The sequence below is a fragment of the Rhinoraja longicauda genome, chromosome 31, assembly GCF_053455715.1.
Source record: "Rhinoraja longicauda isolate Sanriku21f chromosome 31, sRhiLon1.1, whole genome shotgun sequence".
In the NCBI taxonomy this organism is placed as follows: Eukaryota; Metazoa; Chordata; class Chondrichthyes; order Rajiformes; family Arhynchobatidae; genus Rhinoraja; species Rhinoraja longicauda.
Genome location: NC_135983.1, coordinates 18044507 through 18062322, shown reverse-complemented (window position 1 = coordinate 18062322; position 17816 = coordinate 18044507). Strand labels below are relative to the sequence as shown.

The 17816-nt window shown below is 41.0% G+C and overlaps 1 protein-coding gene across 2 annotated transcripts in view; it reads left to right on the top strand.

The window, feature by feature from the left end:
* The window catches only part of qsox2 (quiescin Q6 sulfhydryl oxidase 2), a 61351-nt gene that overhangs the window by 21577 nt on the left and 21958 nt on the right, over positions 1–17816 (top strand). For both annotated transcript variants that reach the window (XM_078426253.1, XM_078426254.1), the window contains 4 exons: positions 3727–3832; positions 4941–5031; positions 5696–5841; positions 9250–9393. In XM_078426253.1, the coding sequence (XP_078282379.1) occupies positions 3727–3832; positions 4941–5031; positions 5696–5841; positions 9250–9393 (487 nt within the window). The remainder of the gene's footprint in view (positions 1–3726; positions 3833–4940; positions 5032–5695; positions 5842–9249; positions 9394–17816) is intronic.

Here is a 17816-nt window from a genome sequence, read left to right as displayed (position 1 = left end):
TTTTATCTTATTTTTTTAAGCATATGTACAAATAATAATAAACGACAAACTGGTTATAGAGTTCTTACATAGCTTCAATTTTTTAAATTTTAAAGAAAAAATAAAGATGAAAAGAGGCTGGAAAAAAAGACTATAAACTAATAGAGAGAGAGCAAAGAAAAAAGAGAATTACTAACATAAAGATTATGGGGATAGATCCGGGAGTTAATGAGTATAGTTGTACATCCAACCCTAAACTCAAGTTTTAACTTTAGTTTTAAATTTTAATTTTGTGACAAACCCATTTACTTTTTTTTAAATTCAATAAATGGAGACCATATTTTAAAAAATAGATCTGGTTTGTCAATTAAGGCAAACCTTATTTTTTCCAAATGCAAGGTCTCGGTCATTTCCGTAATCCACATTTTAATTGTGGGGGTTACTGTTTTTTCCCAAAATTTAAGTATTAATTTTTTTGCAGTTATTAAACTGTAGTCAAGAAAGCGTCTCTGACTTAGCGTAAAGTTTGTAATGTGTTCTGATAATCCTAAGATTATTAATTTTGGATCTAAATCCAGTTGGTTATCGATAACTTTAGAAATGATTTTTAAAATATCGATCCAAAAATGTTGCATGTTTGTACAAGTCACAAAAGTGTGAGTTAAATTGGCTTCTTGAAATTGACATTTATCACAAATAGGAGAGATACTTGGGAAGATCCTGTTTAATTTTGTCTTCGAATAATGTAGTCTGTGTAATATTTTAAATTGTATTAATGAGTGTCTAGTGTTTAACGAGCATTGATGTATGTGTTGTAAACTTTCGTCCCATATGTCTTGCGTTATGGGTTGAGCCAATTCGTCCTCCCATGCTCGTCTATATGATTCTGATGACGGAATGTCGGTATCTAAAAGAGTGTTATAAATATAAGATATTAATTTATTTATATTGTAGTGACAGTTCAAGCATTCATCAAGAATTCCTGGGCCTCTAAATCTATATTCTTGCGCATGTGATTTTACATACTAGCATGTAATCCATACTTACATATTAGCATGTAATCCATACTTCTGTTGTAATTCCTGAAAAGAGAGAAAAGTTCCCTTATGATAGAGGTCTCCCACCATTTTAATTCCATAACTTTTCCATTGAATGAATCCTCTATCTGAGACAGACGGTTTGAAAGAAGGGTTATTTGCAATGGGTAGGAAGAAAGATAAATTACTCAATTTTAAAGTGAGTTTTAATTGTTTCCAAATACGGATAACACTATGTATAATCGGATTTCCTCCATATGTTTTTTTATTCAAAGTTATTGGGGCGAATAAGATCGCACCAATGTCAAATGGTAAGCAATCCTCCTTCTCCAACTTTAACCAATCTGGTTGCCGATCAATGTCGTTCAGCCAGAAGGTTATATTTTTAATATTAACCGCCCAGTAATAAAATAGGAAGTTTGGTAAAACGAATCCTCCATTAGTTTTAGACTTGCATAAATGTCTTTTATTTATTCTATGGGTCTTATAATCCCAAATAAAATTAGTAATAATTGAATCGATTTTTTTGAAAAAAATGTTTGGAAGGTGTATCGGGATTGCTTGAAATAAGTATAGTAGCTGTGGGAGGAAGATCATCTTTATGGCATTAATTCGACCAGCTAGTGAAATGGGGAGTGTTTTCCAAAATTGGATGTTTCTATGTAATTTAGTAACTAAAGAAGGGAAATTTGATTTAAATAAAGAAGTATATTTCCTAGTCACGTAGATTCCAAGGTATTTGAACTTTTCATAGGCAATTTTAAAAGGGAATTGTTGAAGTATAGCCGGATTTTGTTCCGTAATTGGCATGATTTCGCTTTTGTACCAATTAATTCTATATCCAGAGAATGAGCCAAATTGAGTTATGAGATTTAGTAAATTCGGAATGCTAATTTCAGGGTTTGTGATGTATAATAGTACATCATCCGCATATAAGGAAATTTTGTTAATTGTATGTTTAGTGTTATAGCCGTGAATGTCTGGGTGTGATCTGATACTCTCGGCGAGTGGTTCTATAACGAGGGCAAATAAAAGCGGAGATAGTGGACATCCTTGTCTACAACCTCTGGATAAGTGAAATTTTGGTGACAACATTTGGTTTGTCAGTATTCTAGCTGTTGGAGTTTTATATAAAAGTTTCACCCATGAGCAAAAGTTTTCACCAATGTTTTCTATTCAATGTTTATGTCCACCACAGTAGAAAAATAGAATTTTGGGTCAATCTGTTGCATGAAATGCAATCTAACAATACTGTACTGTACCATAATGTCAACAAAAAAAGAAGTGCTCAGATTAATGGTGTGATTTAATAGACAAAATCAAGCTGAAATTTATAGGAAATTATACCACAAGTTAGCTAACATTTAAAATTTAGTTTATTAAATTACCTGTCCTAGACTTTCAATATTTAAAAAAAAGCAAAGTGTTGGAGTAACTCAATGAGTCAAGCAGCATCTCTGTTGGAGTTGATAATGAAAAATTGTGTGTCTTGACAAAAAAATCCAGTGACAAAGATCTAATAAATAGTTGATTTCAGAGCAAAGGCAGGAATATATTTGTCAATTGGAGACAATATTTAGGAGCAATACATTGATTTTGCAATGACATTTTAGTGTCTTCAATCAAGAACCCAAATACAAATGACTTGGGTGGAATTGGATTGCAGAACTACAATTATGGAGGATCTGCAAATTATGTGGAAAAAAAAGCGGGGTGGATTTTGGTTGATTTTGTAGCGAATAGACAGTTGTCATCCATAAACTATCCTTTCTTTATTACAACATTGAAGATTTTTCACCTCATAATATGATTGTCATATTTCAGCACACTACCGATTTTCTGGCAACTGATGGTCCGGCACCTCCCTTAAGATGCAGACAAAGTTACATGAGCGCACTTGAAATCGTCCCCCAGAAGTCCCCCCGAAAATATGGCGCCTCAGCCAGTTAAGGTGGCATTCTCGACCTCGTCGCAAATTAACTCCCTATGACTGGGGCTCTGGAACTCCGGCCTGGCCGGAGGCGGCTGATCCATTCCGAAAGCCGACTTCCAAGTCAGACTTTGCGGGCCAGTAGCTCGGCCTCACGGCAGCCTCGGTGGACCGTTCCGGTACAGTTCAACTCCTCTTGGAGGCCTGCGTGGACGATGGGGCGGCGGGCTCCACGGCCCAGACGCGTTTCTGGCTGATTCGGCAGATCTTGGGTTGGCCCGGTAGTCCTACCATTAAAGCGAGGCCTTGGCCATGTGGGCGACCGCCGACCTCATTGGGACCTCTGAGGGCAAGTCATGGACCGGCACCCGGACTGTCCGTGCAAGAAAGTTTTGCTGTAAATTTAATGTACATTTAATATTTTTTAATTTAAGTTTGTAGCAGTCCATTGTTCTTTAGAGACACGGGAGGTGGGTATAATTAATGGGTCAGAATGTGTTGTTGAATTATTATTACGTGATCTCTGTTGGTCCGGCAAAGTGGATAATCTGGCAAGGCTCTGGAACCAAGGGTACTGGAAATTCGGTGGTGAACCTGTGCTTCAGAGGTATTCAGTTTTGGAATCAACCGTATTCGTATTAAGTATTGCACAGAATTTCAGACTTTTATATGTTGTTGGTTGAAGTCTCAAAGTTTAGACAGTTTGGTTTACTTTTATGATAATGCTCAAGAAAAATGGTTCAGGGAACTCATTAAAATCTCTAAATATTTGTTTTACAGGACCAAACAAAGAGTTACAGACGTTCCGACATATCATGATTGATTTTCTGCAAAATAGTACATATGCAAACAAGCCCCCTGCTTGCCCTGTGCTGGAACCAGCCAGGTATTGTTAAAAGTACCCGTTTTTAAGTAATGGCATCAGTAATTTTTATGGTGATGAATTATCTTGGTACAAGATTAGAGAGATGTTGCTTTTCGCATATCTGAAGAGGGTGCCCCCTACTGTTACTTAACTTTGTGGCAGGTTCTTCATTTTTACGGAGATGCTATATATTCTAACATGCAGCTACATTTTATTTTCTCGCATCACTTTGCAGCAAGTCTATTACTCTTCCAACCTTTCTTTTGGCCAGTTAGGAAATGAAAGAGCAATTCTTTGAGAATTACTTTATATTTTCCTCTTGCGCTTTTCTTGTGCAAAATTCTCTCGTGTTTGTTTCCACATCATTGATTGATTAAATTCCTTGTATACAATCTTATTGATGTTGATTTCTCACAATACACTAAAAGGAACTGTCCTTCAGAGTATTTAGACATGCAAGACCTTAAGATCATTGCTTGATTTCTCTGTACTAATACTATTAATTGAGGTCTTAGTCATTTTACTGAATGACCAAGATCTCTATTGAATGATTATTTATCAGAAGAGATAAATGATCGCTTGTTCCTACCCTAATAAGCAGCAAAGCCAGTTTGAAAGGTTAAGAATATTGATGGAGCCAGGAAAAGATTTGGAGTTATGTGAATGAGCTCCAAGTCACATAACCTTCTAGGTATTGTTTCAGTGTACTCTTTGAACATTTATTTTTGTTTAGGAAAGACCATGTTGTATTTGAAGGCTGTCAGAATTTGCAAAAATATAATCAAGCAACAAATCTTCAGAAGATGAACCAAAGAAATTGATCACACTTAAAATAAAAAATCATGAATGTTATTAAGCCTGCTGTTTAGTTTGGACTACCACCATTCACAATTAAGAGTTCTCAAGTTTTACTAAATATATTTAATGTTCTTTACAGAAATTTAGAACATCAATATAGTTCAATATTCATTTACTTAGTTCAAATTTACAAAATTACCTGTGGCATCTATCTAATGTTTTGTTACAATTAGAAAAACAGTCTCCTTGGGAGATGCTTCATGTACACTTTTGTTCCAACCGTCATCCTCAAAGGTATGACTTGTCTTTTAAATGTGTTTCTCTCTTTCAGCTCCTTTTCTATCCTATCATACTTGAGTGAACACCAGAAGCATTATACTGCTGTTATCTTTGAAACAGCGCCGTCATATGTAGGTCGAGAGGTAAGTTTGATTTTTTACTTACACTTTATTCCAAATTCTTCTTTTTTGCTCCTCCATTTCACCAAAATGGAGGGTTCGTCTCTTGCATCAAATATTGCTTCAAGGATTTTGCATAAGTGAAAATGAAGAATGGGTATCAAGTAACCTTGTTGGTTTAAAAATTTATCTGAGGATTTATGAATGATGAATGCCTTTATCAGTGAGCAGGCCACCAGTGCGAATAAGCACGTGATCGTACACGTAATTGAATCTGTAAGCAAAATCCTAAGTAATCAATGTCTGGCTTTCTTTGTGGCAAAGTTAGAAACTTAAATAACATATGATGTACCATAGCAATGTGAATGTAGGTTAAATTCAGTTACACAAAGTTAAATTATTTCATTTCAAATAATTAAATTATTTTTTGTGGAATTAGTTTGAAAAAAAGTGCCAGTTTGGTTTGTTAGGTGGCACATTCCATTTGACTCATCTGTTTACCAGGTAATTGGCTCTGGCTTAGAAGCTGAATCCAGACACATTTAATGACAATATATCTGGGCAGACTGCTGGTATTCACGATGTTTAGAGCAAATAGACCATTGTTTTAAAAAAAATAATAAAATGTAACTCTACTTTCAAAATAACCGTGCCATGATGTTCACAGATATGTGTTATCTTCTAACAGGTGATACTTGATTTGATGCAGTATGAAAATATTGTGGTAAAAAGAGCAGTGAATACTGACGAAAAGTTAATGGAGAAACTAAATATTAATTCGGTGCCATCCTGTTACTTGTTCCATCCCAATGGCTCTCGTGGATTGATTTACACGTGAGTGTGCAAATTTCTTTTTGGCACTGTAGAAAATCTTAATCTCACCAGATCATATAGACTGAAAAGGAGTGGTGAAGAAACAAAACCATAATGCATTAGAGAGCCAATGTCCGATGTTGTAAAACAGGAAACACAACACATACCTGATCTTCTTTGGAATGAAAAATATATATTTAGCAGTGACTTTACTATTTGTGACGTGAAAACTTCTCTTGATCACACTTCTATGCAATGTGAAGAGGTTTTGGAAAGTATTTCCTTTTTAAACTGGAAGTGAATTTGGAAATGGAAAGTGAGAGAAATATATGTAATACATGAATTCAATTACATTTTCTTTCTTGGGAGCGTTTGCAAATTTGTGTCCAAAATGCTATGTTTCTGGTAATCACTTGTTAATTCAGTGGCCTATATTTTGTTATTGTCATGCTTGTAAAATATCAACATTATTATACTGTCTACAGAAAAATCTGGAGAGTGTTAAAATGCAAAGTACGCACCACTGCTGGTGATTCCTTGCTCCACCGTAAATTTTTTTAAACCTTCCTTCAGTGAAAATAGCAGAATCAAATTAACTTTGTAAAAAACGAACTTTGTCTCTGATCTGTTCTTGTAGCCACAGTATTTATGTGGCCAACCAGTTGAGTTTTTGATGGCCCGCCCAGAATGTTGATGGGGTGGGAGAGCGGGGGGAATTGAGGGGAATTTGCTAAGTAGCAACTTCAATTGAAAATCAGGCAATCATGAGCTAATATTTTCACTTCTGATCTTGTGATGAAGCAATGAAGATGTGCAGGTCACTGCCCAGAGAAACATCTGCAGTGATGTCCTGCGACTGGGATAGTTGACTTTCAACAAACACAACCATCTTCCTTTGTTTACCGGGCATGTGAATTTTCCGCGGATTTCCGCCTTTTTAAAATCAATTTTCCGTGCTTTTTGCATGGTTTCTGCGTATTTCACTTTGCCAAATAAACGGAGAAATCGGATGGAAAAAAGAAAGGAAAAAAAACGATGTATAGACTTGTAATGAACACTAGGTTCCACTAGGGGTTCCGCGAGAAGTCCCCCCCGCGCGCCCTGGAAGTCTCCCCGGAAATGTGGCACCTAGGCTGGGTCAGGCAGCCAATCTCGACCTTATTGGGACTTCCATGGCCAATTTGTCAATTCGGTCGCTAGAGGTTCCGCTAAAAATCCCCCGCGCCATGGAAGTCTTCCCGAGAATGTGGCACCTAGGCTGGGCAAGGCAGCCACTCTCGACCCCATGGCTGATCGGTGGTTTGAATTTGCAACCTGCGGCCGGGGCTCTGGAACTCCAGCCCAGCTGGAGCCAGCAAATCTATCCCTTTAGCCGTCTTCCTTGGCCTGCTGGATAAACCAGCAAAGCTCTAGAACCAAGTGCCAGAAAATCAGTGGTGGAACTGTAATGAGTAAATATTAAATTTAAGTGCAAGATTATACAACTAAATTAATTAAGACAAGGTTAAAATATAAAACACAGCAAAAAAGCCAATTACCGCCTTTTTGGGCTGACTATCAATTAATGTGCGAATTTACTTCAATGTTATTACTGTACAGTGACATATTCACATTATTTTGTAATGTCTGTTTTTGCTTTGAAATGCACTAAAAGAGGCTTGAAACGGGTAATTTTGTGTGTAGATTTTTGACCCTCATCGTCAGCAAGCGCTCGGATCTTTTCCTCCTTTTTTTGACCTCACTCACATGCCTGGTTTACACACCCGTAGTGCGAAATTACTTTTGGAAATTTATTTTAATCTGAAAAATAAATATCTAACTTTGTTTGTAACATTCTTCTGGAGATATTTTACTCTGCTATTGAATTGTCTCACTATTATTGCTCCTTTCTTCCCCAGATTATATCCTTTAATGTCTCTCTCATAATGTGGGCTAGATATCTTTCTTCAAATATCCTTCACATTCAGTAGCAGAATCCTAAGGAAAACCTCCTCACTAATGGTCCCAATAATGAAAACTAGATTAACAAAATGTGCCATTCTCTAGGTAATGCTAATTTGGTGAATACCAATTCCTGTTCTGAAGCATTGAAATTTGAATCTAAGCTCATTGGAAATTTTACAACCAACAAAATAATACAAATGTTTTTTCTGGTGGGTTTGCATGTAAACTATTTGCAAGTTACATAATGCAATGCTAGGAAATTCCCCTGAAACTAATGGATTAGAATTAAAAAATATTTACATCAAATACAACCAAATAAAATCTATTACTAGTGCTTTAAATTTTTTAATTTATAAATAAGATGACATACTTTTACTGGCATGACTGTCCTTGCCACAAGCTATTGAAACTTCATGCTGAATGGCGGTTTGCTGTGCAGAATACAATACTGATTGTTCTCAAGCATTAATGCTTGCCGAATTTTTTTGTGTTTAATGTATGCACTAGTGCTGTTAAACATTTGGCCATTTCGCATGGATAAAAGCAGATTATACTGAATGACTTGCTGATAAATGTGGACTGCCTCAATCTGACATCAGTTTATTATTGTAATTTATAATTTATAAAGGAACTGGAATGTTTTGGTAATCCATTTTTTTGCTTTCTTGACCTATGCTTTTACTATAAGTTGAGTGGTACAGTTTAAGCAATTAAACTTTAATAATTTAAAAATAGGATACATCTTTGTAGGCAGAGAATGTTACAGTATGCACTGTTGCTTTACTCCTCGTAGGTTTTCACTTTTTCTTCTTTAGCTCCAATAGTTTGTGATAGTGTTCCACTTAAAATACCCATCATTTTTATTTCTAACCTCTACGGTTGATAGCATTTTATTTTGATTTGTTATCCCTTATATAGTCTTGGTCCACAAAAAAATAATAACCATGCTTGGACTTAATCTGTCAAAACATTGAAGACTTCAGTCCTTATACGAGGAAGGTATTCTAAATGATGGTACAAATGACATTTTATTGCCACCTCCTTAGGGAATATTGATTATAGATTTTCATATTAGGGACTTTATTAATGTCTTGGATTATTTTTCTAATTTCTACTTTTGACAACTGATGGGAAAATATTGTTTGCCGTTTGCTTGCTAAGTTTTTAGTGACCATTGTATAACTTTCATCAGTTCAGGCTGAACCTTTTTTTAATAACACTTGAAACATAAAATGACATTTATGAAAGTGATAATTTGAAAGATTTGCTCAGTGTATCTTATTTATCCACCACTAAATTAATCCGTGCTTGAACTTTGGTAATGAATTTTGCAAAACCTAAATTACTTTGTAATTTTTAAGTATAATAACTTGGACACTTCTTTGGGAATCTTTTGAAAATGCTGAAGGATAATATCAAGCAGGAAGGTGATGGCAATATGCATTCCAGAATTGAACTTGATTACTCTAACTCTGTTTACAATAGGCAAAGGCCAATACGATCATTCTATACTTCCTATTTAAAGTCATTGCCGGGCGTAACCAAGAGACTACCTTTCCAAAATGTAGTGTCTGTGAGACCGAAGGAAGATACAATAGCTGCCTTAAAGCCCTGGAAGGACAATGACCAGTAAGTATTTCTTTCAAAACTTCATGTCCTCTAGCCCTTAACCTAGTTGTCTCTGCCTTGGAGGACTGTAGATGCATACTGAAATTAAGAAGAGTTTTGAGAATAAGCTGGGACAGTGAAGGTGAAGAGTCAACCATAATTCTAATGCATAGTTGAACGGGGTTGAGGGTCTAATTTGCTGGTTTCAGGTTTATTGTCATGTGTGCAAGAAATGGTGAGGTATAGGTACAATGAAAATCTTGCTTGCAGCAACACCACAGACACATAGGCTCAGACAATGCACAAAATATAAATTATACAAGACAATGAGAATAAAAAGGTTGCATACAAGAACACAACCTTGTGCAACGCAATTAGACAGTAATACAGCATGGGAACAGGCCCTTTGGCCTAACTTGCCCACGCCGATCAACGTGCCCCATCCACAAGAGTCCCACCTCCTCGCACCTGCCCCCTAGCCCTCCAAACCTATATATCTGCCCAAATAGCCCTCCAAACCCATATATCTGTCCAAATGTCTCTTAAATGTTATGATGGTACCTGCCACAGCTACCTCCTCTGGTGGCTTGTTCCATATCCTCACCACACTTTGTGTAAAAAAAAAAGTGACCTCTCGTGTTCTTATTAAATCTTTTCCTCCCTCGTCTTAAACATATATCCTCTGGTTCTTGATTCTCCTACTCTGGGCAAAAGACTGCATTTACCCGATCTATTTGTATGATCTTGTACACCTCTATAAGATCACCCCTCATCCTCCTGTGGTCCAAGAATAAAGTCCTAGCCTGCTCAACCTCTCTGGCTCAGGCCTGGCAACATCATTGTAAATCTTCCTTCTGCTCTACAATACTCCCCAGAGCCCCGCCATTCACTGTGTAGGTCCTGCCTAGTCCTGTTAGACTTCTCAAAATGCAACACCTCGCATTTCTCTGTAATCTTTGATAACCATTTTTACTATCTACAATACCACCCACTTTAGTGTCATCTGCAAACTTGCTAATTATGCCTTGTACATTCTCATCCAGCCTACCATGTGGAACCTTGCCTTGCTGGAATGCTGGAAAAAGCCTGGAACTACCAGCCAGGGAGCCTAACACCTGTGGTCGGAAAGCTACTAGAATTTAGATGGACAAGGGCTTAAGATAGTCAGCACCATTTTAAACGTGGGAGATTATGTCTCACAAATCTGATTGTGTTATTTGAATATAAAACAAAATAATTGATGTGGGCAGAGCTGTGGATGTATATATGGATTCCAGCAAGGCGTTTGACAAGGTTCCACATGGTAGGCTGCTCTGGAGGGCTAGATCGCATGGGAGCCAGGGTGAGATAGCTGACTGGATAGAAAATTGGCTTCATGGAAGGAAGCAGAGGGTGATGGTGGAAGGTTAATAATAATAATTATATATCTTTATTGTCATTGTACAAGAACAACGAGATTAAGATTGCAACCTCCATATCGATGCTATAAAAATAGCATGTAATAAAAAAGAAAAAAAAGGTAAAAGTACAAATAGGTCCACGTACACTGAGGTTAAAAATTACAGCAGCTGTCACTGTGTTGTGATAAAGTCAGTTCTCCCAAATGATTATGGAGGCAAAGACAGATTATGGGGGGCGCTTAGCAGACTGATTCAGTGCAGTTATAGCTCTTGGGGGAAAAAGCTATTTCTCAGTCTGGAGGTACGGACGTAGAAGGCATTATAACATCTGCCAGATGGAAGGAGTTCAAACCGACGTGGCAAGATGGCGGCGCGCACGGACGCAGCGGCTCACAGCTCTCCCTTTCGGTGCGTTTTATGTGTGTTATCTGTGTTATGTCTGTTAGTCAATTTTAGTCATGCAAACCAGGCAAATCAGGCAAATCCTACCTACAACCGAAAGGATCTTCTGATCATAGGATTCCAGTGCAATCGGGACCTTGTGCGCGAATTTCCACACCCGCGAAATATACCGGAAGAGATAGCCAGGACGCCGGGCGCTCCGTGGATAGTTGTCGGCGCGAACAGGCGTCGCAGGCGGAGGAGAAACAGGAAGCAAAAGCGAGGACGCCGGTCCGGTATACTTGCCAAGCTAAAGAGACAGCCACACAAACCACCGCTACCCAGCATGTTTCTCACCAACGCCAGATCCATCATCAACAAAATGGACGAACTAAAACTACAGATATCAGCAAACAAGCTCGTGGAGGACTGTTGCATTCTCTTAGTAACAGAGACATGGCTTCATCCACTTATCCCAGACGGAGCCATTGAGCTAGCCGGGCGTACAGCGTTTCGTTGGGACAGAAACATCGACTCCGGTAAGAGCAAGGGGGGGGGGGTTATGCATTTACGTGCACAACAGCTGGTGCACTAACATCCAAATCATAGATAGCCACTGTTCTCCTGATCTGGAGTCCCTAACAGTTAAATGCAGGCCTTTTTACCTTCCTCGCGAATTTACAGGGGTTATAGTAACAGCAGTCTACATCCCACCGAATGCTAACGCTAGCACAGCTTTAGGCTACCTGCTCGGTGCAATAAACTCACAACAGAGCACATATCCAGAAGCAGCCCACATCATAGCCGGGGACTTCAACCATGCAGACCTAAAGTCAGTTCTCCCGAAACTTGAACAACACATAAGATGTGCTACCAGGGGGAAAAACACACTAGACAAGGTTTACTCAAATATTAAGAAGGGTTTCAGGTCAGCACCACTACCACACCTGGGGCAGTCAGATCACCTGTCCATATTCCTAACTCCAGCATACACCCCACTCAGGAGGAAAGCTCCAGTCACCATAAAGACTGTTAAGACATGGCCTGAAGGAGCTTCCTCGCAGCTGCAGGATTGCTTCGAAAGGACCAACTGGGATATTTTTGAGGATCAGGACTTGGAGGAGTACACATCAACTGTACTTTGCTACATCCAAAACTGTGTTGACAATGTCACCGTCGACAAACGCATCCGGTTGTATCCCAATCAAAACCCCTGGATGACAAAGGATGTCAGGTCTCTCCTCAAGGACCGTAACACCGCCTTCAGGTCTAGTGATAGAGCTCTATACAGTGCTGCTAGAACCAACCTGTAGAGAGGCATCAAGGATGCCAAAGCGTCCTAGAAGAGGAAGATTGAGGACCACTTTTCCAACAATGACCCACGGCGGGTATGGCAAGGCATCCAGCACATCACCAACTACAAGACCAGCAACCGCACGACTGCCGACGGCGACGCCTCGCTGGCAGAGGAACTTAACTGTTTCTTTGCTCGTTTCGAGGTGAAAGCTACAGTGGCAGACATAACACCCTCTCCAGCACCTGACAGCAACACCTTCACTGTGCAGGAGTATGATGTTAAGCGCGTGCTCAGAGCAGTGAATCCCAGGAAAGCTGCAGGCCCCGATGGTGTGACGGGCAGAGTGCTGAAGGAATGTGCAGACCAATTATCTGAGGTCTTCACAAAAATCTTCAACCTGTCCCTTTTAAAATCCACCATCCCTCCCTGCCTGAAGTCCGCCACAATCATCCCACTGCCGAAAAAGTCTGTCATCAGCGGTCTTAACGACTACCGTCCGGTAGCACTCACACCGGTCATCACAAAGTGCTTCGAGAGACTGGTCCTGCAGCACATCAAAGCCAGCCTCCCACCCACCTTCGACCCACACCAGTTTGCCTACAGAGCAAATAGGTCTACAGGGGATGCCATCGACACTGCTCTTCACACTGCACTGACCCACCTTGAACACCAGGGGAGCTATGTGAGGATGCTCTTCCTCGACTTCAGCTCTGCCTTTAACACGGTCATCCCGAGCAGACTGGTCACCAAACTTTCCGACCTTGGATTTTCCCAAACCATCTGCCAATGGATCAAGGACTTCCTGACCAACCGCCCCCAGACCGTCAAAATAGGCCCTCACCTCTCCTCCACCATTACACTGAGCACCGGCTCACCACAGGGCTGTGTGTTGAGCCCCATCCTTTACTCCCTCTACACTCACGACTGCGCCCCCACCCATCCCACCAACACCATCATCAAGTTCGCGGATGACACGACTGTGGTTGGACTCATCTCAGAAGGAGATGAGACAGCCTATAGGGATGAAATCCAAAGGCTGGCAGCATGGTGTTCAGTGAACAATCTGGTCCTGAACTCCTCCAAAACAAAGGAACTTATAATTGACTTTAGAAAAACCAGTGTAGATTACGACCCACTCTACATCAATGGGGTCTGTGTGGAAAGGGTACCAGCTTTCAGGTTCCTGGGTACGCACATCGCAGAGGATCTTACCTGGTCTACCAACACCATCACCACAGTAAAGAAGGCACAGCAGAGACTCCACTTCCTGAGGATCCTCAGGAAAACCAACCTGCAGGAGAAGCTCATGTTGTCCTTCTATCGCTGCTCCATCGAGAGTGTGCTGGCATACTGTATAACCACATGGTATGCCAGCTGCTCAGAAAAGGACAGGAAGGCCCTTCAGACGGTCATCACGACGGCCCAGAAGATCATCGGCTGCTCACTGCCCTCCCTGGAGCACCTGTTCAGCCTACGCTGCCTCAGTAGAGCAGGCAAAATAATAAAAGATCCATCCCACCCCGGCCACCGTCTGTTTGTTCATCTGCCCTCTGGTCGACGTTTCAGGTCGATCAAATCCCGAACAAACAGACTTAAGAACAGTTTTTACCCCAGGGCCATACGAGAACTGAACACTACCTTTGCACTAGGCAACACCGTTAAAAAATCTTGTACTTAATATAATTGTATTTAATTGTATTTATGTATTTATTTGTTTTTGCATTTATTGCATATATGTTTGTACGCACCGTCAGGATTGGCTATTTTTTAATTTCGTTGTACTCGTTGCAATGACAATAAATGAATATTATTATTATTATTATTATTATTATTATTATATCCTTACAGATGCTGATGGCTTTTCTGAGGCAGCGTGCGTTGTATATGTCCTGCATTTCTGGGAGCTGTATCCCAGATTGCTTTTTAGATTGGAGGTCTGTGACTAGTTGGTGTGCTTCAGGGTTTGGTGCTGGGCCCATTGCTATTTGTCATCTTTCTCAATGATTTGGATGAGAACATACAAGACATTATTAGCAAGTTGACAGTAAATGATGCAATCGGACAGTACATCTATAGAGATTTGTTTGAGTATTTGGTGACATGCCAGATCCTTTTAAACTTTGAAGAAAGTAGAGGCATAGTCTTTGTGATTATATCTAAACATAGCACAAAAAGTAAGGAAATTTGTGTTTGGTAGATTATTTCTTTGTTGTAACAATGCTTCTTGGCAATAAAGCCTGTTTATTCCCCTTTTAAATGGTGCCACATTTGTAAGGAACATGCATTTGTGGGATGAGCAGCAGAGCTGAGTATATGGATTGCGCCAATGAAAAATTTGCCAAATCTTCTCTGCCAATGCCAAACAGCTTATTCTGCTGTTGCTATTGACTCTTGTTTTGAGCTTCTGGTACCACCAGGTGCTGACAATCAGGTGCCTGATTGGCACCTGATTGGCAGCATCTGTGAGCATGGGCCCTGCTACAGTGGTCAGTAGGTGTCTGCTCCAAGAATCGGCATGCCACGTTTGACTGATCTGGATAGGGCCCGTGCGATAGGGCAACTTCAAGCTGGTGTTCCGCAAAACCAAGTTGCGGCATTATTTGGAGTGAGCCCTAGTACCATCTCCAAAGTGAAGGCCAAGTTCCATATAACGGGGGATGTCAGAGACAGGCCGCGAAGTGGGTGTCCCAAGAAGACGACACCCGAAGAAGACCGTTTCCTCACCCTGTCAGCACTTAGGAACCGTAGGCTGTCTTCTACAGATTTGCAGTCAAGGTTTGCAGGACGATATGGCCGACGGCTCTCTGCCCAGACAATTCGGAACAGACTGCACGCAGCCGATCTCCGGTCTCATAGGGCTGCCAGGAGGCCTGCCATGACTGCCCTTCACCGTCAGGCCCGTTTGCCCTGGTGTCGGCAACACGTGCATTGGAACCTGAACATGTGGAGGAACGTTATGTTCAGCGATGAGTCCAGATTCTGCCTACGGCAGTTGGATCATAGGGTCAAAGTGTGGAGAAGACGCGGAGAACGCTATGCTGATTGCTGCACCGATAGAGTAACATCTTTTGGTGGAGGCAGTGTGATGGTGTGGGGCGGCATCTCGCTCACTGGAAAAACGAGGCTTGTCATCATTGGAGGCAATCTCAATGCAGAGAGATATCGAGATGAGATTCTGCAACCAGTGGCAATCCCATATCTCCACAGTCTGGGACCGAACTCTATCCTCCAAGATGACAATGCTCGCCCCCACAGAGCAGGGTTTCTCAGAGACTACCTCCAGAATTTGGGAGTGGAGAGGATGGAATGGCCTGCCAGCAGTCCTGACCTCAACCCCATTGAACACTTGTGGGATCAGCTTGGGCGTGCTGTTCGTGCCAGAGTGACCAACACAACCACATTGACTGACTTGCGACAAATGCTGGTTGAAGAATGGGATGCCATCCCACAACAGTGTGTGACCAGGCTGGTGACCAGCATGAGGAGGAGGTGCCAGGCTGTTGTGGCTGTGTATGGTTCTTCCACACGCTACTGAGGCTCCTGTTTATTAAATGAATAAATTGTTAAATTGCCAATATGTCTTGTTTCTTCAGACTTCAATCATCCAATCCACCAAACAACACCGAACAAGAGTCAATGGCAGAATAAGCTGTTTGGCATTGGCAGAGAAGATTTGGCAGATTTTTCATGGGCACAACCCACATACTCAGCTCTGCTGCTCATCCCACAAATGCATGTTCCTTACAAATGTGGCACCATTTTAAAGGGAAATAAACAGGCTTTCCAACGGTATAAGATTTATTGCCAAAAAGCATTGTTACAACAAAGAAATAATCTACCAAACACAAATGTCCTTTTTGTGCTATGTTTATGTGCTGGGCCCAGGGCAGGTCATCTGAGATGTTAACATTCAAGAATTTGAAGCTACTAACTCTCTCCACCGCCGCCCTACCACTGGCACGTGGGCTCCCGACCTTCCCTTTCTGCAAACGACGATTGGTTTTGTTTTTGGTTTTGATGATGTTGAGCAAGAGGTGGCTATTACAGCACCACATAACCAAGATATTCCATCTCTCATCATCTGTGATTCAGCTAACACTAGTGGTGTCGTCGAATTGTAAGATGGTATTAGAGTTGTACTTAGTCACAGAGTCGTGGGTGCAAAGAGAGTTGAGCAGGGGGCTAAGCACACAGCTTTGAGGTGCACCTGTATTGCTGGTCAATGAGGAGAAGATGTTACCTATTCTGTACTGATGGAGATCTGCTGATGATGAAGTTAAGGATCCTGTTGCAAAGGGAGCTACAAAGGCTTGGCTCTTGGAGTGTGGTAATGAGTTTGGAGGGTATGATAATGTTAAAAGCTGAGCTGTAATCGATAAACTGTAGCCTGACCTATATGTTCCTCTTTAGGGTCAGCGCTGGCACCATATATGGCAGCCTGTCTCGTCTTTTTCCTCTTTTCCTGTTTTGGTCTGTGTTTACTTGTATGTTTTTAGTGTATCTTCAGTTTTTGTATTATGTGAGGGTGGGTGGGTTGGGGGAAAAGTTTTTTATCTCTTTCCTCGATGGAGATGCGATTTTTTTCATCGTATCTCCGTCTTCACTGCGGCTTTAACATCTTGGAGCTGGCGGTCCCTTTGTTCGGGATCAACTGCGGGAGCTCCAACCTCAGGAGCTTCGATCGCGGAAGCTTCAACCACGCCGATCGCGGGAGCTTCGATCGCCGACCGCGGAGACGTGCTGCCTGCATTGGTGAGGACTCGGAGGGAGTGCCGTGAGTGCAGTGATCTCGGTGTTTTGCGGGGACATGGCTGCATGAGGACATCCCGGAGTCTAGTGCGAGTGTGGACGGGTTTCTGACTGTTCAGGCGGACAGGGACTGCAGAGAGAGTGACGGTGGTCGGTACAACTCTGGTCACATCATGGTGAAGGAGCATGTGTGTGCCCCGGACATTGAACTGATGGCTGTGTGTCTCCACTTATGCTGTGTGCCCTGGGGATTCTCACACGCAGTTGTGGTGACTGTTTAAGTCTATGATTAATTTTTATGTGATTATGTATCTTGTTGCTTTTTTGTATGACTGTTGGCAAATCAAATTCCTTGACTAATAAATTGATTACAAATTACAAAATTACAAATTATTCAAATTGTCAAAGCAGAGCGAAGTGTCAGTGAGATAGCATTTGCCATTAACATACTGTGGTGAGAAGCAAATTGAAGCGGATCCAGGTCATTTCTCAGGCAGCAGCATTACGTTGCAGATGACTTCTATTGCAACTTTGCTAATGCTGGTCCATTGTGAGATTTTGTATTGGAAAATCAATCCACCTTTTTTCACAATTTGTGCTAAGAGAATGTGTATTGC